At 44.6% G+C, this 27,472-nt stretch overlaps 2 protein-coding genes across 7 annotated transcripts in view; one reads left to right on the plus strand and one right to left on the minus strand.

The window, feature by feature from the left end:
* Positions 1-649: 649 nt before the first annotated feature.
* tdrd9 (tudor domain containing 9) lies at positions 650-17,817 on the plus strand. 4 transcript variants are annotated; one of them, XM_053620189.1, is made up of 36 exons: positions 650-712; positions 808-954; positions 1,984-2,057; positions 2,259-2,332; positions 2,540-2,761; positions 3,014-3,136; positions 3,226-3,306; positions 3,412-3,576; positions 6,626-6,729; positions 7,181-7,300; positions 7,997-8,081; positions 8,274-8,331; positions 8,465-8,569; positions 8,779-8,876; positions 9,075-9,206; positions 9,671-9,830; positions 10,409-10,472; positions 10,601-10,664; positions 10,817-10,861; positions 11,154-11,207; positions 11,315-11,431; positions 11,739-11,846; positions 11,975-12,075; positions 12,153-12,326; positions 14,394-14,505; positions 14,655-14,873; positions 14,986-15,075; positions 15,211-15,468; positions 15,705-15,872; positions 15,986-16,056; positions 16,150-16,259; positions 16,464-16,560; positions 16,692-16,830; positions 17,004-17,122; positions 17,398-17,470; positions 17,632-17,817. In XM_053620189.1, exons 2-36 carry the CDS (start codon positions 818-820, stop codon positions 17,728-17,730), a joined length of 4,020 nt encoding a protein of 1,339 aa, XP_053476164.1. In that variant the 5' UTR covers positions 650-712; positions 808-817; the 3' UTR covers positions 17,731-17,817. The 4 variants fall into 4 exon arrangements, 3 of the variants coding, with proteins under 3 accessions (XP_053476164.1, XP_053476163.1, XP_053476165.1); XM_053620188.1 differs by lacking the exon at positions 650-712 and having other exon boundaries at positions 755-954; XM_053620190.1 differs by lacking the exon at positions 650-712 and having other exon boundaries at positions 755-954; positions 1,996-2,057.
* Positions 17,818-20,960: 3,143 nt separating this feature from the next.
* The window catches only part of rtn1a (reticulon 1a), a 17,809-nt gene continuing 11,297 nt past the window's right edge, over positions 20,961-27,472 (minus strand). For all 3 annotated transcript variants that reach the window (XM_053620191.1, XM_053620192.1, XM_053620193.1), the window contains 6 exons: positions 25,666-25,873; positions 24,765-24,903; positions 23,650-23,719; positions 23,324-23,370; positions 22,970-23,028; positions 20,961-22,863 (listed from right to left, as the gene is read on the minus strand). In XM_053620191.1, the coding sequence (XP_053476166.1) occupies positions 22,821-22,863; positions 22,970-23,028; positions 23,324-23,370; positions 23,650-23,719; positions 24,765-24,903; positions 25,666-25,873 (566 nt within the window). In that variant the 3' untranslated portion in view covers positions 20,961-22,820. The remainder of the gene's footprint in view (positions 22,864-22,969; positions 23,029-23,323; positions 23,371-23,649; positions 23,720-24,764; positions 24,904-25,665; positions 25,874-27,472) is intronic.

The raw sequence follows: 27,472 nt of genomic DNA on the forward strand, positions 1-27,472 counted from the left end.
GAAGATTTTTATTGATCTCGGACAGAATCGTTCAGTTAAATATTTTAAAAAACAACAACTTGATTAAAGAGTTGATTAAATAAATGTAGTGTAATGTACTGAGTCAAATATGAAAACTACAAATAAATAAAATATATTTATATCTGTGTATAATTAAAAACCTCACTTAATACCAGAAATTCATATCCTAAATGCTGCAAGTAATTGTAGTGATCATTTTATTCAGCTGTTTAATTATTACTTTCTAAATAATAAACAAATGAATGTTCTGGATTCATGAGGAACGTTTACATTTTGTGTCCAAACTCAAAAGTTTAAACAAAGTGTATATTTATGATGATAAAGCACAAAGAACGTGAAACCTCAACACGTCTACAATCATCGATGAATTAAACATTAATTTAAAAAACTTAAATTGAACGAGTAACATAAAGTATTATTTTGAATTAAAATTGAATTAGAAAGGAGCAGTTTTAAAGTCGATTTGATTTAAAATAATGATGATAAAGCTGATTTTTTAAATGTATTTAAGAAGAAGAGAATAATGAAGCTTTTTATGAAATAATATTTGGGTTTATTTTATTTTATTTTCTCCTCACAGATTCAAATTTACGTCAACGTCCTTTACGTTGGTGACGTCACAGCGAGCGCGAGAAGTCGGAGCGAGGACCAGAAAGCGTCAGTGTCAGTTCTGGCCCGTTTGGACCCAATAGTGAGTTTATTCGGTTCTGTGTAATCGAACCCGTTTCGTGTTGTGTAGTATCGTGTGTATGTGTGTAGTTAACGGTGTTAACACCTGTGTTTCAGGTGTATCAGTATGAAGCAGGCGGTGACGGCGGAACAGATCGCGGAGTGGTTCACTCTCGGAGCTCACTTCACGAATGTCCGAATCACCGAGGAACCGACCCAAGACCGACCAAACTCACACCCGCACGGACAAGAAGAGGAGAAGAAGTGAGAAATAACATTTTATAACTTTTTTTATTCACTTCTCTGGTTCAATATTAATGTTAACATTATACAAAGATGCTAGCGGTGCTAGCTTTTGAGGAGGCAGTGCAGTCCACGCATGCGCAGTGTAATTAATGAGCAAGCTAATCGAAATGAGATTAGCAATCTGTCGATGTTATTTTTTAAAATTCTATTTAAAACGATGAATTCACTCTGTCAATAACTGCCCAGTCTGAGAATATTGCATGATTTACTTTTATAAGTGGACGTGGCCGAACGACATTTAGCTTCACTGGCTAATTAGAGCTTCTTTTACTAGTTTTATGGCTGAGTCATCCGGCTTCGCGCATGCGCAGTGTGGGTTTAGGCGCTATAGTAATTAGGATAGTTTAGGTTATTTGCATAATCAGCTAGTAAGACTAGTACTAGTATTTACAATCTGTGTGTTTTTGTTTTTTAAAGAAAATATTTATTTTAGATGCCATACAGTAACTTTAATTCTAATCTTATAGTTAATTCAATATAAAAAAATGAATCTAATACTAACACATTTAACTAAACATTGAATTAAAAAAAAGAATCATTTCTTGTTTAACGTCAGGTTAGGTACTGCATCATATTAGAATTAAATGTAATCTATTAAAAGTGAACATTAATTCAATATATGTTTTTTATTTTCTTTAAAAACGACTGGAAAATACAAATGAGGCAAAAGTTTAAGCAGAAACTTTTTAGTTTCATCCAAAAACTGATCACATTATTGTTGCTCTGAATTATTTATAGTAAAAACACCTGATTACACCTGTGACAAGTGCATATATCACATAAAATGTCTATCGAGAGGCATTCGAGTTTGGAAAAGATGTAAGCGGGGAGGAAGTCAGAGTGCATTGAAATAAATAAAGATAATTTCTTTAGATTTGTCAGTGTATTTTGTGAAACGATGTGGAATTGTGCTGACGTTCCTGAGTGAATGTAAAATGCAGACAATACGAATGCGTTGTGTGTGCTGTGTGTGTGTGTGTGTTCGAGTCCCGGACCCAGAAGCCCAGAGAAGGACGGATCAGAGGGAGGCGCCAGGAGAAAGAGGTCCGACCTCCTCACCGGTGAGACACATTGAGATTTTACACACACACACACAAACATCTGTGTTGGTTGTGTAACAGGAAATCACACTGTTTCATAGTTACACAGCTTCTGATTATGTGTATAAAAGCTTGTTTCCAAAATAAACGTTTAACAGATTTAACACAATGGTTTGCGCCGAGTACTTGATGTGACCTCTGACCTTTGAGCTTGAATCCTAGGCACCGGGGTCACCCCCCCTCCTCTCTCCAGCTATGAGTATCCCACACTCCCCATCACCAAGAACAGGCAGGAGGTGTGTCTGTGTCTCTGTGTGTATATATGTGTGTGTGTGTGTGTGTGTGTGTGTGTGTGTGTGTGTATATATATATGTATATATAATATACACACACACACACAAACTTAGATGTACACACACATGAATATGAATGACTGTGAACATCACATCAAGTGGAGGAGTGTGTGTGTGTGTGTGTGTGTGTGTGTGTGTGTGTGTATATAGCTGATCTCCCTGATCGAGAGTAACTCTGTGGTGATAATCCGGGGGGCGACGGGCAGTGGGAAGACCACCCAGCTCCCCCAGTTCATTCTGGATTACTACATGGAGAAGGGCGCCCCCTGCAGCGTGGTGGTCACACAGCCACGCAAGATCGGAGCCAGTAGCATCGCACGCTGGGTCGCCCAACAGCGCAGGTGTACCCTCGGCAGCCTGGTGGGGTATCAGGTACACACACACACAGTGTCACCTCACACTCTTACTTCTCTTCCTCTACTTCTCATTTTATTCCTGTTTTCTTTTTTCCCTTTTCTGCTTCTTTTCCCATCTAATCCTAATTTCTTTCTCTCCTCTCTCTTCTCTTGTTTTCTTCTCATTTTCCCCCTCTCTTACCCCCGTTCACCCTTCCTCCTCCGTCTCTCATCCCATTTCCTCTCCTCATAAGACCTTGTCTTTTCGTGTGTGTGTGTGTGTGTGTAGGTGGGGTTGGAGAAGATGGCCACAGAACACACTCGGCTGATCTATATGACCACAGGAGTGCTGCTGCAGAAACTGGTGGGAGCCAAGAGCCTCATCGAGTTTACACACGTGTTTATAGACGAGGTAACACACGCGCGTGTCCATGTGCGCGCACACACACACACACACACACACACACACAGTAGTCATGATGGAGTGTGTGTGTGTTTCAGGTGCATGAGCGGACGGAGGAGCTGGACTTCCTTTTGCTGGTGGTCAGAAAACTGCTGCACTCCAACTCCCGCTTTGTTAAGGTACTCTCTCTCTCTCACACACACACACACCTAGGCTAACAGGTGATCATATCTATCTCTCTCTCTCTCTCTCTCTCTCTCTCTCTCTCTCTCTCTCCCCTACAGGTGATCCTGATGTCAGCTACAATTAACTGTGCAGAGTTTGCAGAATACTTCGGTACTCCAATCAGGAACCAGATAAACCCGGCTTATGTATTTGAGGTGGAGGGAGCGCCGTACACTGTCGAGCAGTTTTACCTGGATGATCTCAAAACCATCCTGCCCTTCAACGTGAGTGAGAGTGACTGACTGAGTGAGTGAGAGTGACTGACTGAGTGAGAGTGAGTGACTGAATGAGTGAGTGAGAGTGACTGACTGACTGAGTGAGAGTGACTGACTGACTGAGTGAGAGAGTGTGACTGACTGAGTGAGAGAGTGTGACTGACTGAGTGAGAGAGTGACTGACTGAGTGAGAGAGTGACTGACTGTCTGAGTGAGAGTGAGTGAGAGTGACTGTCTGAGTGAGAGTGAGTGAGAGTGACTGACTGAGTGAGAGTGAGTGACTGAATGAGTGAGAGTGAGTGACTGACTGACTGAGTGAGAGAGTGTGACTGACTGAGTGATAGAGTGTGACTGAGAGTGACTGACTGAGTGAGAGAGTGTGACTGACTGAGTGAGAGAGTGTGACTGACTGAGTGAGAGAGTGTGACTGACTGAGTGAGAGAGTGACTGACTGAGTGAGAGAGTGACTGACTGAGTGAGAGAGTGACTGACTGTCTGAGTGAGAGTGAGTGAGAGTGACTGTCTGAGTGAGAGTGACTGACTGAGTGAGAGTGAGTGACTGAATGAGTGAGAGTGAGTGACTGACTGACTGAGTGAGAGAGTGTGACTGACTGAGTGATAGAGTGTGACTGAGAGTGACTGACTGAGTGAGAGAGTGTGACTGACTGAGTGAGAGAGTGTGACTGACTGAGTGAGAGAGTGTGACTGACTGACTGAGTGAGAGAGTGTGACTGACTGACTGAGTGAGAGAGTGTGACTGACTGAGTGAGAGAGTGTGACTGACTGAGTGAGAGAGTGACTGACTGAGTGAGAGTGTGACTGACTGAGTGAGAGAGTGTGACTGAGAGTGAGTGACTGAGTGAGAGAGTGTGACTGACTGAGTGAGAGAGTGTGACTGACTGAGTGAGAGAGTGACTGACTGACTGAGAGAGTGACTGACTGAGTGAGTGACTGACTGAGTGAGAGAGAGTGTGACTGAGAGAGAGAGAGAGAGTGTGACTGAGAGAGAGAGCGTGTGAGAGAGAGTGTGACTGAGAGAGAGAGAGAGTGACTGAGAGAGAGAGCGTGTGAGAGAGAGTGTGACAGTGACTGACTGACTGAGTGAGAGTGACTGACTGACTGAGTGAGAGAGTGACTGACTGACAGAGAGAGTGTGACAGAGAGAGAGAGTGTGACAGAGAGAGAGAGAGTGTGACAGTGACTGACTGACTGAGTGAGAGTGACTGACTGACTGAGTGAGAGTGTGTGACTGAGAGTGTGACTGACTGAGTGAGAGAGTGTGACTGACTGAGTGAGAGTGTGACTGACTGAGTGAGAGAGTGTGACTGAGAGAGAGAGTGAGTTAGAGAGAGAGTGTGACAGTGACTGACTGACTGAGTGAGAGTGACTGACTGACTGACTGAGTGAGAGAGTGTGACTGACTGAGTGAGGGAGTGACTGACAGAGTGACTGACTGAGTGAGAGAAAGTGTGACTGACTGAGTGAGAGAAAGTGTGACTGACTGAGTGAGAGAGTGTGACTGACTGAGTGAGAGAGTGTGACTGACTGAGTGAGAGAGTGTGACTGACTGAGTGAGAGAGTGTGACTGAGTGAGAGAGTGTGACTGACTGAGTGAGTGTGTGACTGAGAGAGAGTGTGTGACTGAGAGAGAGTGTGACAGTGTGACTGAGAGAGAGTGTGACTGAGAGTGTGACTGAGAGAGTGAGTGAGAGAGTGTGACTGACTGACTGAGTGAGCGAGAGTGAGACTGAGAGAGTGAGACTGAGAGAGTGAGACTGAGAGAGTGAGACTGAGAGAGTGAGACTGAGAGAGTGTGACTGAGAGAGAGAGTGTGACAGTGTGACTGAGAGAGAGAGTGTGACTGAGAGTGTGACTGAGAGAGTGAGTGAGAGTGTGACTGAGTGACTGACTGACTGAGTGAGCGAGAGTGAGACAGAGAGAGTGAGACTGAGAGAGTGAGACTGAGAGAGTGAGACTGAGAGAGAGTGTGACTGAGAGACTGACTGACTGAGTGAGAGAGTGTGTGACTGAGTGAGAGAGAGTGTGACTGAGTGAGAGAGTGTGTGACTGAGTGAGAGAGAGTGTGACTGAGAGTGTGACAGAGAGAGTGACAGTGACTGACTGACTGAGTGAGAGTGTGACTGAGTGAGAGAGAGTGTGACTGAGTGAGAGAGTGTGACTGAGAGAGAGTGTGAGTGAGAGAGAGTGTGACTGACTGAGTGAGAGAGTGTGACTGAGAGAGAGAGTGTGACTGAGTGAGAGAGAGTGTGAGTGAGAGAGAGAGTGTGAGTGAGAGAGAGTGTGAGTGAGAGAGAGTGTGACTGAGAGAGAGTGTGACTGAGAGAGAGTGTGACTGAGAGAGAGTGTGACTGAGAGAGAGAGTGACTGAGTGAGAGTGTGACTGAGTGAGAGAGAGTGTGACTGAGAGTGACTGACTGAGTGAGAGTGTGACAGAGAGAGAGTGTGACTGAGAGAGTGAGTGAGAGAGTGTGACTGAGTGACTGACTGACTGAGTGAGCGAGAGTGTGACTGAGTGAGAGAGAGTGTGACTGAGAGAGTGTGACAGAGAGAGAGTGAGTGAGAGAGAGAGTGACAGAGTGACTGACTGAGTGAGTGAGAGAGTGACTGAGTGAGAGAGTGACTGAGTGAGAGAGAGTGTGACTGAGAGTGACTGAGAGAGAGAGAGTGACAGAGTGACTGACAGAGAGAGAGTGACAATGACTGACAGAGAGAGTGACTGACTGAGTGAGAGAGAGAGTGTGACAGAGTGACTGACAGAGAGAGAGAGTGACTGAGTGAGAGAGAGAGTGTGACAGAGAGAGAGTGACTGAGTGAGAGAGTGACTGACAGAGAGTGAGTGTGTGTGAGTGAGAGAGTGACTGGATGTGTAATGTTATTGTAGTGGTCTGTGCGGTACTGTATGGTCACACCTTTACTGTTTATGTACAGAGGTGACTTTTACCTGAATAGTGGATGATAAAACAGATGATTGTCAGTTTGTTTAATATGGTTTGTGTGTGCGTGTGTGTGTGTGTGTGTGTGTGTGTGTATGTGTCAGGAACCCCCGGTGACCCCTGATGACCCCTACATTACAGTGGAGATGTATAATGTTGCAGTGAGTCTCATCCAGAACTTTGATGAGATGGAGACTAAAGATCAAAGGTCAGCTTTGATATATAAAAACCCACATCAGAATTCTTAATCATTCCTTTTTAAAAAGTTATTTTTGTTTATTTACTTATATTCTGTTTTAGATATTCGTTTACTGACTTATATGATGACTCACTGACTTATTTACTTACTAAATCAATGACTTCCTGATGCCTAGTCTTATTTTACTGACCTGTTTACGATTAAGTCATTTTTAAGTTTGTTTATTTACACATCCCGATGATGTGCACAATACTAAACTGGTAGCTGTTAGCTTCTGTTGTTTTCTGTTATTTCTTAGCTACATCGGCCTTTGCTTAGTTTGAGTGCCGAACTAAATACATACTACACACAGTGAACATCTTAGCTAGTTTCAGGTAAGTGGATAGTTACTGATTTTCCTCAGCATAAGGTGTGTGTGTGTGTGTGTGTGTGTGTGTGTGTGTGTGTGTGTGTTGGACAGTCGTTTGGAGCAGGGTGGTGGTATGTCTCTCCCAGAGAGAGGCAGCGTTTTGGTGTTTCTGCCCGGACTCGCTGAGATTCAGTACATGCAAGAAGCTCTCGCTAAACTTGTCCGCAAAAGGTCAGTGGACGCGATTTACTCAGACTCACATTCTCCAGAGTTCTAAATGTATATAATAATCATCCAGAGTATGTACATCAGATCATCAGAGGTCGGGAACCTTTACAGCTGGCAGAGCCATAAAAGGCAAAAAAAGTTAACACACTTTTTGACATTTTTATATGCTTCTTATTCTTATAGTTATTATTGCATAATTATAAAAAAGTGTTAATGTAATAAAGGCCATTTAACGTGTTGCCTGTCCTTGACCTAACAGCCTGCACTTCACCGGATAGGCCTGTAGGTGGCGCTTGGACTTCATTTAATTTAAACAGGTTATGTCATATTTTTAAAAACATGTAAAGTTTTAATTAAATCCACACCCTAGCTTTCATGATACGTAATTGCTTTTACTTGTTTGTTTGTTTATTTGTTTATTTTTTCCCGCTGTTATTGGTTCCTGACCCCTGCTTTACATGCTACTTAATTTATCCAGATCAATCACATTTAGCTTTTTTTATGAATTAGTTTCTTCTTCTTTTTGTACATTTATCTGCAGTTTCTCAATCAGAATGAGGACAGTAGATTCAGTGTGTACTGCATTATAAATCTGGACTTATTTATCCAGAGGAAAAGGAGAAATAGAATCTTGATTATTTCTTTAGGACTAGATTTATTTATCCAATTATCTTCCGTGTGTGTGTGTGTGTGTGTTAGGTTGCAGGTGTACCCTCTCCACTCCACTGTAACTCTGGAGGAACAGAACGGGGTGTTTTTGGTTCCTGCACCAGGATATAGGAAGGTAACCTACACACATGCATGCATCTCTCTCTCTCTCTCTCTCTCTCTCTCTCTCTCTCTCTCTCTCTCTCTCTCTGTCTTTCATTCTTTCTTTGTGTTCTTGTACAACTTTTCTTGTACAAAGAATTTTCTTTAAAATACAACTCGAGTTGCCTATTTAAAGGTTTTTTTTGTGTGTGTGATGTTTTGACAGATCATCCTGTCCACCAACATTGCGGAGAGTTCAGTCACAGTGCCTGATGTCAAATATGGTTTGTCTTTCTTTCTCTTTGTGTGTGTGTGTGTGTGTGGGGTATATGTCTGTACACTTCCCATGAAACTAAACTTGAATTAGGGCATGTCTACTAGCAGACTTTTTAAAGTGTGTGTGTGTGTGTGCGACAGTGATTGACTTCTGCTTGGTGCGTCAGCTGGTATGTGACAGAGAGACGAACTACCAGTCTCTCCGTCTCACCTGGGCCTCCAAGACCAACTGTAACCAGCGGCAAGGTGAAATTAACATCCTTATTCATTACAGTCTCATTTATTCATCAACATTTACTCCTGAGGACCACTCACACCTCTCTCCATCTCTCTCTCTCTCTCTCTCTCTCTCTCTCTATCTCACTCCTTCTTTTGCCCACACCTCTCTCTCTCTCTCTCTCTCTCTCCCCATCTCACTCCTTCTTTCTCTCTCTCTCTCTCTCGCTCTCTCTCAGGTCGAGCGGGTCGCGTGTCTAAAGGGATTTGTTATCGCTTGGTCACTCGGGCTTTCTGGAACGGTGAGATTCCAGAGTACACCATTCCCCAGATGCTGGTGAGAGCAACACACTTGGGTCACAATGCCCGCTGCACAAAGTGTTGGCTCCCCTCAATGAGGATAAGGGCACACTACTGCGCAGATACCATTCTCAGCCCAGTCTCATTCTCTCTTGAGTGGTTTATTCTCACTTCAGCACTGACACTGGTGTGTGTGTGTGTGTGTGTGTGTGTGTGTGTGTGTGTGTCTACACAGCGTTCTCCTTTAGCCAACATCCTGTTAAAGGTGAAGTTGTTGGATATGGGTGACCCGCGCACTCTGCTGTCCACGGCGCTCACACCCCCAAACCTGGACCACATCGAGAGGACCATCCTGCAGCTCAAAGAGGTCAGGGGTCAAAGGTCACCTACACACTCTAACCAGCCTGTCCCAAACACTACCGCACTGTACAGTGTGTCTGAGGAAGCATGTATATTACCCACAATGCACTGCATCAGTATTAACACTGAGGAATGGCTGCTAGCAGGGAGTCTGTGTTAGTGATATAACTGTAACGTGTATATGTGTGTGTGTGTGTGTGTGTGTGTATAAAGTTAACATCTGGTGTATGGAGTTGGCATCCCTGCATCCTCTGCTCTCTTTTAGCCAAGTGTAATAAGTGGAGTGCTAATATCGTACGCTAAATGCTAATTAGCTGATTACTGAAACAGGAAATGCTCTGTAACACTGGATATTATTATAGTGCAATATATAATATGAAGTTGCGATGCTTTAAAAAAAAATTATGATGTCGTCACAAATTATTCTGTAACCAGCTCTGAAATGTTTTTCGTGTGTGTGTGTGAGAGTAGATGGGAGCTCTCTCGGTGTGTAGCAGCAGTATGAAGCGGTTTGATGGTGATTTAACTTTTCTGGGTCGGGTTCTCGCTCACCTCCCCGTGGATCTGTACTTCGGGAAGCTCATCGTTCTCGGACACGTCTTCGGCTGCCTGGAAGAGTGTATCATCATCGGTAATGCTGTGTGTGTGTGTGTGTAAGGTAGTTTTTAATATAATTAAATTCATGGTCAACTCTGTAATTATTGGCACTGAAGATAACAGTGGAAAAAAAAAGATGGTATAAAATAAACCTTGCACCCAGTTATTTCAAACTTCTTTTCACACTTCTTACCATTTCTCAAAAAAACTATTAAAAAAACACTTGTTGAAATTGTATGTCTTTAAAAAAAAATCTAATAAATTAATTGGAACCCCTGAAGAATATTTGGAGATCCTTAAAAGAAAATGATTCATCCCTCGGGGAAATCTAAACTGTAAAAAGCTTTCAAAGCCAGAACAAGTCAAATAATTATTCAGGAAATGGACTAATGATCATCCTGACTTCAGAAATGTTCAGAAGAGTCGCTCTCACCAAGCGCCAAACACTTCATACAGAGAAGTTACAGCTTTTCACAAAGAATTTTAATTGGTCTTTATATCACCCCCCCCCCTATCTCCCTCCCTCTATCTCTTCCTCTCTCCTTCTCTCTCTCCTTCTCTCTCTCTCTCTCTCTCTCTCTCTCTCTCTCTCTCTCTCTCTCTCTCTCTCAGCTGCCTCTCTCTCTCTGAAGAGTTTTTTTGCGATGCCATCCCTGCAGCAGCTTCCAGGTTACCGGTGAGTTTCACTTTTTTTTTTTCTCTATGTAACGTCGTTGTTGTCGTCGTTGTTGTTGTTGTTGTTGTTGTTGTTTGTTTCTAATCCTACTTGGTGTGTGTGTGTGTGTGGTGTGTGTGGTCTCTCAGGAGTAAGCTGTTATTCACTCAGGGAGTGCCCAGCGACCCCATTGCCTTTGTTCATGCCTTTAAGGTACGAGTTGTTTCTCTGGAGTGTATTTATTAAATCTGTGCTTTGTGTTCCAGTGAACAGGTCAGAGTTCATCTGTGTCCCAAATATTCAGCAAGGGGAGATCAGCACTCTGTAGCTAATTGTGTGTGTGTGTGTGTGTGTGTTTGTTTTAGGCCTGGTACACATCCAGAGCTAATGGAGAGTTTAGACACCCAAAGGTGAGTGTGTGTGTCTGTGTGTGTGTGTTTGTATGCTCTTCAAATATCCAGGTGTTAGATGGTCAAGTGTGTAGTGTACAGATAGAGTGCACAATTTAAGAAATAGGAACCAGTCAGAGAGAGGACATGCTAATAAGAACAGGAAGCACTGACCAAATAAGGAAATAGATTAAACCGGTACACGGCGTATGGGAGGCAGGAGATCGTGACCGTTACGTTGAATTATGACATCTTCGATTATAGAAATAAATAAAGTGGCACTGATGTGTGTGTGTGTGTGTGTGTGTTTTAGGATGAGCTGGAGTGGGGCAAAGAGAACTGCATTCAGATCAAACGGATACGAGAGGTTACGACTCTCACTCACACACATCTATACACACACCTCTTGACACAGATCCCTAACTATCATTTCTGGTGTGTGTGTGTGTGTGTGTGTGTGTGTGTGTGTTACAGGTGGCCGAGTTGTTTGAGGATCTGAAGAAGCGAGTGTCACAATTCAACATGCACATCAGTGGAACTTCCTCTCCCTCAGACTACACCAGCACGCACACACAGAAATTCATACTGCAGGTAACACACACACACACACACACACACGAGTAGAACAGGCGTAGTTTAACAGCATGTGTATAAAGAGGCTTTTTTTCTTCAGGTCTAAATAAATAAATATATATATATATATATATATATATATATATATATATATATATATATGAGTCATAATTTGCAGCCTTAGAAGCACAAGCTACCAAAATAAAATTGCAAATGCAGAGTTTAAAATTGTCACCATGACGACAAAGTCCAAGAAGTGTAACTTACTCTTGCAAAAAATAAATTATTATTATTATTAAGTATCAGTGATGTTTCCGTTGTTCAGGTGGCGATTGCAGGCGCATTTTATCCGAACTACTTCCTCCAGGGAACTGTGGATGAGGAGCTTGCCTCCAAGGAGCTCTATGGAAATGACCCCAGGACCACCGTAGTGGTATTCAGTCAGCTTCCGTTTAACTAGGGGATTAATATTATTATTATTGTTATTATTATTATTATTATTATTAATAATAATAATAATATTTCTCTCTCTCTCCCTCCCTCCCTCTCTCTCTCTCTCAGGTGCGTAATCTCCCTCCGTTTGCATTCCTCTACCATAAACAGCTCCAGTCTCTCTTCAGACACTGTGGTCAAGTCAAATCCATCTCCTTTGACAACTCCAGGTGTGTGTGACACCACTGTGTGTGTGTGTTTAATTGTGATTTTATATAAACATGTATTGTGGGTCTGTGTGTATCAGGGCCTATGTAGAGTTCTACCGCTCGTCAATGAGAGGTTCTGGCATTCTCCCAGAGGTCTCTCTGTCTCTCCTCCTCGCGCAGCAAAGAGTTCCTCTCCATCTCAACGTTTATCCTGCTGAAGAGGTGGAGACCTGGGCAGGGGGGCAGTGTATCTCGCACCTCAGATACGCACGGTACACACACACACGCTGCAACGAGCATCATCAGACGAGCCATAGTTACATTTAAAGTGCGAGTAGTCATGTGACCACATCCCCTAGACAGTGTGATGTTTAGATGATGTTCTGTACATTAGTGCCGTTCTGTTACAGGTCTCTCTCTCTGTGTCTCTCTCTCTCACTGTGTGTGTGTGTCTGTCTCTCTCTCTCTCTCTCTCTCTCTCTCTCTCTCTCTCTCTCTCTGTATCTCTCTCACTGTGTGTGTGCCTCTCTCACCGTGTGTGTGTGTGTCTCTCTCTCTCTCTCTCTCTCTCTGTATCTCTCTCACTGTGTGTGTGCGTGTGTCTCTCTCACTGTGTGTGCGTGTGTCTCTCTCTCTCTCTCTCTCTCTCTCTCTCTGTATCTCTCACTGTGTGTGTGCGTGTGTCTCTCTCACTGTGTGCGTGTGTCTCTCTCTCTCTCTCTCTCTGTATCTCTCTCACTGTGTGTGCGTGTGTCTCTCTCTCTCTCTCTCTCTCTCTCTCTCTCTGTCTGTATCTCTCTCACTGTGTGTGTGCGTGTGTCTCTCTCACTGTGTGTGCGTGTGTGTCTCTCTCTCTCTCTCTCTGTATCTCTCTCACTGTGTGTGCGTGTGTCTCTCTCTCTCTGTATCTCTCACTGTGTGTGCGTGTGTGTCTCTCTCACTGTGTGTGCGCGTGTCTCTCTCACTGTGTGTATGTGTCTCTCTCACTGTGTGTGCGTGTGTTTCTCTTTCTCTCTCTCACTGTGTGCACGTGTGTCTCTCTCACTGTGTGTGCGTGTCTCTCTCACTGTGTGTGCGTGTGTTTCTCTTTCTCTCTCTCTCACTGTGTGCACGTGTGTCTCTCTCACTGTGTGCACGTGTGTCTCTCTCACTGTGTGCGTGTCTCTCTCACTGTGTGTGCGTGTGTTTCTCTTTCTCTCTCTCACTGTGCGCGTGTGTCTCTCTCACTGTGTGCGCGTGTGTCTCTCTCACTGTGTGTGCGTGTGTCTCTCTCACTGTGTGTGTGTCTCTCTCTCTCACTGTGTGTGTGTTTCTCTTTCTCTCTCACTGTGTGCGTGTGTCTCTCTCTCTCTCACTTTGTGTGTGTGTGTCTCTCTCTCACTGTGTGTGTGTGTGTCTCCCTCTCTCTCTCACTGTGTGCGTGTGTCTCTCTCTCTCTCACTGTGTGTGTGTGTTTCTCTTTCTCACTGTGTGCGTGTGTCTCTCTCTCTCTCTCACTGTGTGCGTGTGTCTCTCTCTCTCTCTCACTGTGTGTGTGTGTGTTTCTCTCTCTCACTGTGTGCGTGTGTCTCTCTCTCTCTCTCACTGTGTGTGCGTGTGTCTCCCTCTCTCTCTCACTGTGTGCGTGTGTCTCTCTCTCTCTCACTGTGTGTGTGTGTTTCTCTTTCTCACTGTGTGCGTGTGTCTCCCTCTCTCTCTCACTGTGTGTGTGTGTTTCTCTTTCTCACTGTGTGCGTGTGTCTCCCTCTCTCTCTCACTTTGTGTGTGTGTCTCTCTCTCTCTCACTGTGTGCGCGTGTGTCTCCCTCTCTCTCTCACTGTGTGTGTGTGTTTCTCTTTCTCACTGTGTGCGTGTGTCTCTCTCTCTCTCACTTTGTGTGTGTGTGTGTGTCTCTCTCTCTCTCTCACTGTGTGCGTGTGTCTCCCTCTCTCTCTCACTTTGTGTGTGTGTGTGTGTCTCTCTCTCTCTCTCACTGTGTGTGTGTGTTTCTCTTTCTCACTGTGTGCGTGTGTCTCCCTCTCTCTCTCACTTTGTGTGTGTGTCTCTCTCTCTCTCACTGTGTGCGCGTGTGTCTCCCTCTCTCTCTCACTGTGTGTGTTTCTCTCTCTCTCTCACTGTGTGTGCGTGTGTCTCCCTCTCTCTCTCACTGTGTGTGTGTGTTTCTCTTTCTCACTGTGTGCGTGTGTGTCTCTCTCTCTCACTTTGTGTGTGTGTGTGTGTGTCTCTCTCTCTCTCTCACTGTGTGCGCGTGTGTCTCCCTCTCTCTCTCACTGTGTGTGTGCGTGTCTCCCTCTCTCTCTCTCACTGTGTGTGTGTGTGTGTGTGTGTGTCTCTCTCAGGGTGAATGTGGATTTTCAGAATCAGTCAGTGAACCCTGTCGGAGTTCTGAGCAGCTCCATTGACCCGGAGAATCTTCCGTCTAACCCTGTCTTCATCGTCAATATCACAGAGGTGTCTGTTCTAGCTCGTTCACTTTCAGTGCACAAATAAAAAAGCAGTGGCTCCTGTGTGTGTGTGTGTGTGTGTGTGTGTGTGTGTGTGTGTGTTGCACTAACAGGATTTTAATGTGTGTGTGTGTGTGTGTGTGTGTGTGTGTGTAGGTTATCGAAGTGGGGCATTTCCGGGGTTTCCAGGCTGATGAGGCGAGTCTGGAGAAACAGAGGAGTCTGACTGTGGCCATTAATACACGGGAGCTCCGCCCACTTCCTGTCTCACTTTATCCAAATCTTCTGTGTCTCGCCCCTTTCTCTGACAATCAAACTGAACCTGGGAACTACTACAGAGCCAAAATACTGCATGTCATGGGGAGTAATGTGGAGGTAACATCTGTACACAAACACACACACACACGTACACCTACTAAAGCGCCTCCGTGACGGAGAATGGAGTGGTTACAGGAAAACTGCACATTGACCGTGTGTGTGTGTACAGGTGTTCTTTGTGGACTTTGGAAACACTTGCAAGGTGCCATGTAACTCTCTGAGGGAACTTCCTGCTGACCTGCAAGCTCCGCCCTTTCAGGTATTGTCTCCATGGCAACAATTTAGGCTGTAAACCTTAAACACTTAATCTCCAGCAACACGTAGTTAGTCCAAAATAGTGTGTACCTGACGTGTATATACTGAGGTGTGTATGTGTGTTCGTTCGTTCATTCAGGCTCAGGAGTTCAGCGTGGCGTATTTGGCACCGTCGGCACAGTCGGTGATTCTGGGCGACCAGTGGAGCAGTCGAGCTCGGAACCGCTTCATCACGCTGGTGCAGGGCCGCTCACTCATCGTCACGCTCTACTCTATCCTGCATACCGTTATGCGCGTCCATCTCCACGTCCCCATGGAAACGGGGGATGTCAGCGTGGCGGATTTGCTCGTGCAAGAAGGCCACGCTCGACCCGCGCCCGAGAGCTCCGAAAGCAGGGTAACCACGGAAATGACAACACGTTACTTTTTTTGAGTTAAAAGTGTGAGTTTGGCAACCTCCGTTGTAGCCAAAGCGTGTGATTTATTAGATTTATTACAGATGAGTTATGAATGCTTGCTAAATGAAAATATAATTTCAGTTTAAGTGTTCACATGTCTGTCTGTCTGTCTCTCTCTCTCTCTCTCTCTCTCTCTCTCTCTCTCTCTCTCTGTCTGTCTGTCTCTCTGCTGCAGCAGTCCCATGAGGTTCTGATGTCTGTGTATCAGGACCTGAAGGATGGAACGTTCACTCCCAGCTCCACCAGTAGCTCCTGGAAAATCCGCAAAGCAGAAGAGAAGCAGCTCATCGACAGTCTGCTGCAGTCCTTCTCCAAATCCAGCCACAGAGTTCCCAAGTGCAAGGTTCCACACCTGCAACCTTCTACAGACCCAGACACAAACACTGTTTCATTATCATCATCATCATGATCATCATCATCATGATCATCATCATCATCACTCTTACTCCTCTGCAGGTTTTGGTTAAAGGCCCGTCTGCTCCTCATAAGGTCACGTTCCACAGCATGAGTGGCGCCCCACACTTGAGGTAACACACACACACACACACACACACACACACACACACACACACACACACACACACTTGGCCTGGGTTAATTGCTGCTGTTTGTGTTTGAAGATCAGTTACTATCGACAAAAACAGCATTAACTCTGTGCTGGTGAACGATCATCCACACGACCTTCACCACAGAATGCTGGTGGCCGGGTCCGTCTCTCTCAGTGCCTCAGGTACCTGTCTGTCTCTGTTTACCTGTCTGTCTGTCTCACTCTCTCTGCACCTCTTTGTATTTAGATATTTCTGTGAAGCTGCATTATGACGATGTCCAATGTTAAAAGCACTATACAGATAAAATTGAGTTTTTATCTTTGAACAAGTCAGTGGAGGAAAAATATAAGTTTTAATTGTGTGTGTGTGTGTGTGTGTGTGTGTAGGTCTGTATATTTTGCTTAAAGAGACGACGCTGATGCCTCATATCCATGGCCTTCCAGCCATCATCACCATGCTCTTCACCCCCATCATGGAGCTACGGTCTGTCTCACTGCGCCACACTCGCCTGTCTCACTGCACCCCTCTCGCCTGTCATTTCATGTGCAAGAAAGTGAGTGTGTGTGTGTGTGTGTGTGTGTGTGTGTGTGTGTGTGTGTGTGTGTGTCCTGCAGCACTGATGAGGAGCGGACCTGCTTCACTGGAGCTCTGTGTGGTTTGGGCTCCAACTCCAGCTCCCATGAGGCCATTCTGCCGGAGTACGACATTGAGATTTCCTTCGATGTGAAGTTTGACATTGATGACATTGCAGAGGTGATGTTCAGTATGTGTGTGTGTGTGTGTGTGTGTTTGTACTCAGGTGTGTGCCAATATTCATATATTAGGATATTCAAGTTTACATACTGAGTACCAGTAATAGTGTGTGCATAGGGGACTAATTGATGATGATAAAAGAATGTGTGTGTGTGCGTGTGCGCGCGTCCCAGATAAACGCACTGAGAGGAGTCATAAACCAGTTGGTGTGTGAGGGTCCGAGCGGTCTCCTCCATCTCGGCCCCCAGAGAATCCGCTCACTGCAGGAGGATGTTCGAGATCGGCTCATCAGGTGAGAATCGGGGCGCTGAGCTGCAGTAACTCCAGTAGGGGGCGCTGGGGTGCTGTTTTAGAGGCAGGACGAATAGAATGTGAAATAAAAACAGAATATTTATTTATTCTTTACTACGTCCAGATCATTATATCTTGTGGGATACTGAAAGTTTTCATAATTTTACTGAATAATAAGGAGAATATATTTTCATTTCTATAGAAGAAACAGACTGTGTGTGTGTGTGTGTGTGTGTGTGTGTGTGTGTGTGCGTGCGTGTGTGTGTGTTTTTTCAGGCTGTTCTGTAAAACACCCCCCAGAGAGGATCACACACCTGTTTATTATGAGAACCCCAAAAAATGGAACCAGGTAACCATACTACTGGACACAGGCTTTGTGGAGTTTGTGTACTGTTCGGATAAAAAGTTCCATAAAAATGCATCTTAATATTTTAGAGGGGTTTTTTTAATTATAAGTGTGTGTGTGTGTGTGTGTGTGTGTGTGTGTGTGTGTGTGTGTGTGTGTTTCAGGTTGACCCCTCGCAGCAGATGGAGGTTGTGCAGAGGGGTGACAGCAGAGTCAAAGGTGTTTTGTTTCAGCTGCACCCCATAACTCTGCTCAACATGTGAGAGGTGTGTTTTGAGTTGTGTGTTTTGAGTTGTGTTTTGATGTTTGTTTGTGTATTTTACTATTGAGTAAAAACACTGAAGAGTTTCCAATTATTTTGTTGTGTTCTATCATACCATTTTTATTGGAAAATCGCATTTTACATAACACCCCATCAAACAACCCCAACAAAATAATCACAGCCAAAACCAAAAGAAAGGGGGAAACAAAAAACAACAACAACAAACAAACAACCAGAAAAAACAAACAAACAAATAAAGAAGGAAAAAAAAAAGGTAAGATGATTGTATTTACCGTCTACCTTTCCTCAATCCACCACCAGGGTGCGCACATCACTGAAGTAGGTAATAAATTGTTGCCATTTGCCCAAAAATGATTCACCCCTGCCTCTGATGTTATACTTGATTTTTTCAAGTTTTAAAAAGAAGATTAAATCTTTAAGCCAGACTGATATAGAGGGGGGTTGTGGAGAGGTCCAAGACAACAATGTTCTGCGCCGAGCAAGTAACGATGCAAAGGCCACAACACTAGCTTCTTGATGGTTCAGAGGCTGACGCTGAGATGGAACACCAAACATGGCAATTAAAGGACTGACACCTAGTTTGATTTTAAATACGTCGGACATAGTTTCGAAGAAAGAGTTCCAAAAGTTCTGCAGTTTGGGACAGAGTGCAAACATATGACTCAGGTTACAGGGCCAAAGTTTGCATTTTTCACACGACAGGAACATTGGGATATATTTTAGACAGTTTACTCCTAGAGAGGTGAGCTCCATGGCAAAAAGTCAGGGAGACGGAGCACATCCCTGGTCCGTACCCCGTGACAAAGTAAAATAGTCAGATTTAGCATCGTTGGTATAAATGGAAGCTTCCGGTTCCACATATAACAAATTGAGCAAGGCCCTTAACCCTCTCTGCTCCAGGGGGCGCTGTATCACGGCTGACCCTGCGCTCTGACCCCAACTTCCTCACATGCTGGGGTATGCGAAGAAAAGAATTTCACTGTGCTGTGATGTAAATGTGATCAATAAAGACTCGTTATCATTATATAATAAAGGGATCCATGATATCAGTCCGTCCCCAAAGCCGAACCTCTTTAGCACTATAAGAAGATATTCCCATTCTGTCCTGTCAAACGCCTTTCTGCGTCCAGAGAGATGACCACTCCAGAGGAGTCGCTGTTTTGTTTTGAATATAAAATACTAAGTAGAGTATGAATATTAGAAAAGGAATACCGTCCTCTTATAAATCCGGTTTGCTCCTCTGAAATAATGCTAGGAAGAACCCCCTCTAAACGAGAGGCCAAAAGTTTGGCTAAAACCTTGACGTCAACATTGAGGAGGCTAATAGGTCTATATGAATGACATAACGTCGGGTCCTTCCCATCTTTAAGCAATAGCGTTATAGATGCTTGTCTCAGTGTTTGTGGCAGTGTACCTAGTTCTCAGGATTCCTCGAATACAGCCAGAAGCAATGAGGAAATTACTTTAATTAAAATTCAGAAGGAAACCCGTCCGGGCCAGGTGATTTCTTAGATTGCAATGAATTGATTGAGTTGAGGATCTCATCTAAGGTGATGGGGTTGTCAAGTTCAGACGCCAATAGAGGGTCAACTCCGGGAAAATCAATATTTCTAAGGAAATGGTCCATGTTAGCTGAATTGCAGGAGCTCCAGCTGCGTATAAAGATGAGTAAAATCTTTTAAAAGTAATATGCACAGTGAAATTCTTTTCTTCACATACCCCAGCCTGTCAGGAGGTTGGGGTCACAGCGCAGGGTCAGCCATGATATAGCGCCCCCTGGAGCAGAGAGGGTTAAGGCTCAAGGGACCAACAGTGGCAGCTTGGCAGTGCTGGTGGTTGAACCCCCGACCTTCTGATCAGTAACCCAGATCCTTAACCACCAAGCCTCCACTGCCCCCTTATCAGAATAGAAACTCCCCTGGACCTGGAATCAAAATTGGAGTGGAACATATGCCATGTCCAGCGAGCTTGGAGTCTGCGTTGATCCCTGAGCCGGAGATGAGTTTCCTGAAGAAATGCAACGTCAGGTTTTTGTAGTTTTAAAGGTGTCAAAATCTGGGATCGTTTAATGGGACCGTTCAGACCTTTCACATTCCAAACTAGGAATGTGATCGAGCTTCGGGTCTTTTCCATCAGTTTAGATTAATACAGAATGGAGTACAGCGAGGTTGATCTCAAAAGGAAAAAAACAACACGGCATCCCTCCCGGCCTCCCACCCCACCCTCCCCCACCCCACTCTGAACATCGGTTAACTTCTCTCCATTCCCAAACAATGGAGGCAGAACCCCACGACCCTGGAACATCCGGAACTTGTAAAGCATACCTATTCTTCTTGTGTGAAGTCACTCCCGACGAGCATAAAAGGTGCCACAGTGACCATGCATCTCAGGCAACCTGTAGATTTACATGGAAACTGATATAGTTGTCCACACCCGCGTAGTTTTACAGTCACATGACGGGTATTAATAAATCGGTTAACTGTTATGTAGACAGATTAAGATGGAGGAAACCGTTCATTAAACCATCGTTGTGCTTTTTGGGGACAGTCGACTTGCAGCCTCTCATCACCGAGGTCTATCCGAAGGCGAGCAGGGTATCTGAGAGAAGACCGCACATTTCTCTCACGCAAGCTGTTCCTCACCGCAGCGAAGGCCGTCCTCCTCTTAGCGACGCTGGAGCTGAAGTCAGGAAAGATGAAGACCTTACGGCCCTGATGGAAAAAGTTGATTACGATTCCCGCGTCGAACAACTTTTTCTCTGTGGTGAAAGTAGTGAAACCACACAATCATCCCTGTAGGCCTCTGATTCTCTCGCTCCTCCTCCGAGGGCACGGGGCCAATACAGCGATGGAGCGGTTGGGAAGATTTCCGATCCGAGGACATCCTGGAAGAATTTAGACATAAACGTTACCGGATCGCCCCCTTCTTCTCGTTCCGGAATACCGATGACCCGGAGATTGCAGCGCCGTGAGCGGGACTCCAGGTCCTCCACTTTATCGGTGAGTTGTTTGTTAGCTGAATTTAGCTTCAGCACCGTCTGTTCCAGTGCTACAGTGCGGTCACTGTAATCGTTCAGGTGCTGGTCAAGCTCGTCAATACGCCGTCCTTGTGATTCGATGCCAGATTTAAAACTCTCAAGACGCAACGACTGGGGCCAGAGCCGAGTCAATAGCTGCTTTCACCTGTACGTCTGAGAGTTTTGTGTTATGATGTTTGTTTGTTTGCTGATTTTACTGTAGAGTAACAGCACTGAAGAGATTCATATTATTTTCTTATGTTGGACTGCAGTTGTTACTCCTGTCCACTAGATGGCCACACGTGTTTACGGCGCTCAGTAAATAGCATTTACTCTGTTTAAAGCACTTAACTCTTTCACAAAAACACACTGTTTATTCATTTGAACACTACGGTTGTTTGTTTATTTTAATCTAGCGGCATCGTCCGTCTGTCCTGCACAAACACGTTCGGGTGGGCGTGGCCTATTTTTATAAATCAATCATTGCACACACGTGTAACACACGTTTTACATTACAGCACATTTATTTATTTTGTTCATCAATTAAATACGTGAGAGCAAACAGTTACAGAGTCCACGCTGAGCTCAAACCACCGACACTGAACTGAACACGCTCATGACTTTACAAAAGCAGAATTACACTTAACACACTTTCATATTCCTGTGTTCAACACACACACACACACACACACACACAGGAGAAAATCATTCACAATATATTCATATTAATACGTGTGTGTGTGTAAGCAGTGATGTAACGGCGACTGAGCAGGAGTGTGTGTGTGTGTGTGTGTGTGTGTGTGTGAGAGAGAGAGATGTTCTTACAGTTAGATTGAAGCAGTGCAGAATGAAAGCACAGAAAGAAAGTGATATTTTAATAATATTTACTAAAGACTGACATGCATGCGTTTTAATCCGAAGTTAAATGAGAGAAAAAGCGCGTGTCCTTCACCTCTACTGGCAGTCTGGGAGATTTTAATGGTGACGTTATTAATGATTCAGTGTGTGTCCCAGGTGTCGGATGTTTGTTTGTTTGTTTGTTTGTTTGTTTGTTTGTTTGCTGATTTTACTGTAGAGTAACAGCACTGAAGAGATTCATATTATTTTCTTATGTTGGACTGCAGTTGTTACTCCTGTCCACTAGATGGCCACACGTGTTTACGGCGCTCAGTAAATAGCATTTACTCTGTTTAAAGCACTTAACTCTTTCACAAAAACACACTGTTTATTCATTTGAACATTACGGTTGTTTGTTTATTTTAATCTAGCGGCATCGTCCGTCTGTCCTGCACAAACACGTTCTTGTGGGCGTGGCCTATTTTTGTAAATCGATCAAATCTGTAAATCCGTGTAGCGCATACGGCAGTGGCGTCGTGATGAATGACTTCGTATCGTATCGAAACTTGTTTTGGCAGGGTTTAATCTGATTAATATTCATTACTGTGTGCTTTTTCAATTCTTTTGAAATGTATTTTTATAGGCATGTGTCGATCATCACCCCGAATCATATCATGATGATTACCGATTTGAGGCTGTTGGTTGGCTAACATGCGGTCCAATCAGAGCAGCTAGAGCTAATCATGTGATCATGTTTGATTAAGATATACAACATGGTGATGATATCATAAATTCCCGATACAGCGTCATCATAATCCTGATGGTTTGTGATCGCACACACCTACAGGCTCGGGCTCCTCTTTAAAACACCCTCGTCGACTTCGCTTTAGCAGTGTGTGCATGGAGTGTGTATCACACGGAGGACTGTGCACGCAGCACGAACTGTGTAGCGCAGATGATTTCCTCCGAGGGTTACACACTACGTGCTCCCGTCGGGTCAAAAACCCAAACCTCAGGGCTTAGGGTTCACGGAGCAGTGCATTCTGGGTGATTTGTGCTCCTGAAGGCCGCAGCGATGTCAGCTTGATGACTGTACGTTACGAGCTAGTGAAGGGGAAGCAGAAGTCGAGGAGGGCGTGTTAAACAGGATTGGGACGCAGCCTTGCTGTAATCGTTACTGGCTTTGCAGTGTTAAGGGGCTTTTAGATGGAGGGATTTTATTCACCCTTCCTCTTCGCTCCCGGAACCTTCTCCCTCAACCTGTGTAATTAAAAACAACACACACACACACACACACACGTCTCAGCTGAGGAATTACATCAGGCTCGAGTTTCTCACTTTAAAGTGCGGTTCTGTTATTACTCACTTCGTCATTACAGAGTTCACCTGCGTTCTCACCAGTCCCAGATACTGATCTATCTGTTTCTGTAGAGAGAGAGAGAGAGAGAGAGAGAGATGGACAGATGGAGAGCACCAAGGAGAGAGACCGGCACAGAGCCAAAGAAAGGCACAAATAGAGAGAGAGAGGTAGAGAGAAAGACAGACCGATGATCAGGGAGCGAGAGGGAGTAACAGAGAGAGAGCGACAGCTTTAACATGAATGTAGTGTTCGCTCTGTATGTTAAAAGCTGTAGTAATAAAGTTAAAACAGAGTTAATCCTCCTTTCATCTGGTGATGAAGTGAGACACAGGACACTGCAGCGCTTAAATCAGATCCTACCTGGTATTTCTCATACACCAGCGGCACGGTGAACACACACACCACAGCTGGAGAGAGAGAGAAACACATTCACTGAAAAGTCATCAGAATGTGTTTTCTAGATCAGGTGTGTGTGTGTGTGTGTGTGTGTGTGTGTGTGTGTGTGTTAGTTAATCATTGACCTGTGATGATAAACACACCACTCTGTGTGCTTATATGATATAAATGTGTTCAATGAGTTTCTATAGTAACGGCTCAGAACGTTCTGGAACGTGTGTAAAGGTGCTGTGTGTGTGTGTGTGTGTGTGGGTGTGTGTGTGTGTGTGTGTGTGTGTGTGTGTTCTTACCCAGAAGGAGTAGAGTGAGGCCGTTAAACAGAGCGCCGACGTACGTCAGTAACCACATCAACACTGCAAACTACACACACACACACACACACACACACACACACACACCTGTAAGTTTTTTCCTCCTGTGTCAGTGTGACACGGTGGTAGGATTACAGACATCAGTGTTTTTTACATACGATGATCATAAGCACGATGTCAGCAGGCCGTGTTTATGAAACAACGTGAGGGAATTGTTCTGTTGTGTTTTTAAATAATATAAAGCGCGGGTGTTTTCGGAGAGCGCGGAGCTCCTGCTGGTTTCGGTGAAGCGGTAGCCCGTGTGTAACGGATGAGGCGGTAGTAGTGATGGGAGAAACAACTTTTCTAAGCTTCCAATCAAATGAAACAAATCCTTCACTAAATGATTCACTGTCGCGAAGCGCTCGAAACCCCCTGCGCTGGCGCCCCCTGCTGGTCAACACTGTGTAAATACATCGAGCTCTGGGCCCAAACATCATGGCACCTTTTATTGTTTTGCAAGTTTTCAAAATGTTCCCAAAACAAACGGCCTTGGTCTTTTTTTCCACCCATTTTACAGTATTTCAAATGCCAAACTGTCCACTTTCTCCGCCAACTCCATAACCCACAACATCTGGCCTTGGCTTGTTTGTTTGTTTGTTTGTTTGTTTGTTTTGTTTTATAGTAATCTGGCGGGATTTCAGGTCAGGTGAGTAACTACGCATGCTGAAGTGAGCACTGATCATGGATCAGTACAAACACACTTGATTCTTTCCGGTTTTATTAACATACATAATAAAACTGACCTGAAATCAGTTCGACCCATAGTAGATGCTGGTTTATGGGTTCACTGTGAGACCAACGCCCCCTAGTGACAACCATCGGTGTTTTAAAACAGTAATGACGTAACGATGCCTCGTTTGCTGAAATCACGTGACTTGCCTAATTTGATACACGATTCGGAACAAAAGATTTGATGAAGCAGTGTTTCAAATGCGGCCACCGCTAGGCGTTAGTACTACCTCCTCCAGTGCTGGAGCCAAAATACGGATCATACCGACATGGACGATGATCACTCAAGCTGGGCGGTTGATCAGGTCATGTGACCCGCGTACCTTTAACGTGTCGACGAGGTCCTGGACGAGGAACAGCCTACGCAGCTCCTTCAGTGTGTAATTCACATAGAGCTGCACTTTCTCCACGTATTTACTGATCTGCTCAGGGGAGAGAGAGATCTCCTTCTCCAGATACGCCCTGACACACACACACACACACACACACACACACACACACACAGAGACGGGTCACTGAGTGTACATCCATTAAATCACATCAACGCGGACCGAGCCTCTGCAGGCTGAGTAACGCTCTGAGATCAGTGTTACGGTTACAGGATGCGAGTAAACCGCTGTACCGCCTTCACGTCCCCGTGTACCACACGGTTGTGTTTAATAATCCGTGCACTGTTCTGATCTGGGGTCACTTGGAAGTCACATGACTTCATTTGTCCTGCACCTGAGTGTGTGAGGATCAGGTTTGGATTCGGCTGCAGGCGCGAGGTCGCAGGTAATCCGAGCCGCGCTGATATTCAGCTCGTATATTCAGTTCTGTAATCAAGACCTTAACATTTCAGATCCGATACGGCGCGACATTCTGTTCATTTTCACTCCCTCAACCAAAGCAGTCCCCGAATAATCCACAGCTGGACGGACAGACAGAGAGGGTTGTGTGTTGCCATGGTAACACACCGATGGCCTGCGTGAAGTGTAGAAATGGTTTTGGCGTAATGAACTGTTGCTAGAATTGTGATCGCTGTATATATCGCCTTTATATACGTCAATAGTCTGTCTTAACATTGGGTTTGGGGCTTGCTCGGGAGTCATTTGAGAGCTGAAAGAGTCGACTCATGAACTGATTCAGTAAGAAGAGATAGAAATGCCCATACGCGTAACACGTTCTGTCAGAAACGTTTTCGGCATTAACACAGCACACACACACACACACACGAATGCTCACTTGAAGGGGTGTCCATCGTCGGTCTTCTGCACGGCCTGCAGCACGGACTTGTACACTCTGAAGCTGATGGTGGTGGAGAGCGCGGCGAGGGCGAGGTACGCGATCACGCTCACCACGCTGAACTGAGTCAGAGAGAAGAGCAGCAACAACACGCTGCTGAACAACACGGCCGTCTGTTTCACGTCCCGCCAGCGCAGCAGCTCCACCACTGTCTCACACACACACACACACACACACACACACGTGTGTTAATAGGACACAATGCGCTGGAACCATGATGAAAACAGACTGAAAGTGTGTGAGAACATCATGTCTGGTTTGTGTTTGCTTTAATGATTATATTTCATTCTGTACAGTTCTGTACACAATAGTGGGCGGAGCCAATGCTAATTAGATTCATGTGATTTAGTACCTGCAGGTCCATTCCAGAACACGTTTAATAACGAGCCAACATGTTCCTGTGACGTGAGGTTAAAAGTATTTTATTTATTATTAATGTTTCTCAAACAGTAAAAGTGGCACAAAGTGATAAACATGGGCTGCAGGTTCAAGCAGCTGACTCCTGATTCTTTTGGGGGGTTTTACGTTTATGGTTATGAACACACACACACACACACACACACACACACACACGTTGTCTTGCGATGTCGTATTTTAAACGCTTTGTCTTGCTGCCTTTAATCAGCATCCTATTGGCTTTTATATTTTTACTGAAGGATGTGTTAACGGATATAATGACTGATCTTTATTTTTAATCGGCCCTCCTTCATCTTTCATAAGATACCTTCAGCCATGTGGTTAACACTAACAGCTGGCAGTATCTCTCTCACACGCACACACACTCACACACACACTCTCTCTTGTTCTCTCACACACACACACACACACACACAGGGGGTTGGCAAGGACATTTGCAAAATGTTATCAAGTGTGTTTTTATAAAGGCTTAAAGTGACCAGCTTAAGCAATTGACTTTGGGGGGGAGGGGGAGGGGGAAAGAAATCTCTCTCTCTCTCTCTCACACACACACACACACACACACACACACACTCCAGCTCAGCTGGAACGCGTCTCCTGTCCAGTGTTTTTTTTTCACTCCTGTTATTTAGACTTTAGCTAAACAGAATAAATCTGTCCGGTTACAGTAGTGTAATGAACGCTAATGAGGCTAGTATAGCTAACTGCTAATGTACACTGATGACTAGCATCACGCTAACACACCCCAAAATGTGTCAAGATTTTAACCTCAAACAGATTTTATGTAAAAATAAAAAAAATAAAAAAATTTTTAATAAAAACGGATAAAAGTGCAGTGCGTAGCTGAAAACTGCAGCGGCGGCCATCTTGAAAAACCAGACGTCGCTTGATTTAATTGTAAACATTTATTGTTTGTGGTGAACGTAGGGCGTGCAGTTAGCATGCTAATCCATGTAAGTTTCCAGTACTTTACTTGTTACCTCCTACGTTAGCCAGATAGATTTAGTACAAAAACAAAAGAAGCAAAATCTGAGTAAAAAGAAATATCCTGGCTGAGCAGCCAGACATGAGGATCCTCATTAGCATTGTGTTAGCTTGTTCTAAGCTTATTACTAGCAAAAGAAAGCATCCATACGTATCAGGTTTAATGCTAACGCTAATCTTTATGCTCTTAAGCACGAGCTAAGCTGACAACTGTAAAAAAAAAACAAAAATACAAGCGGCGCTAGTGCTAATGCGCGATCAGAGACAGGTGAGGTTTACGGCGATGTCGTGTCTGATCGATCCAGGTGTTCACTCGCACACGTTGCCATGAGGACCAGCAAAAGAT

The sequence above is a fragment of the Ictalurus furcatus genome, chromosome 3 (assembly GCF_023375685.1).
Source record: "Ictalurus furcatus strain D&B chromosome 3, Billie_1.0, whole genome shotgun sequence".
Lineage (NCBI taxonomy): Eukaryota > Metazoa > Chordata > Actinopteri > Siluriformes > Ictaluridae > Ictalurus > Ictalurus furcatus.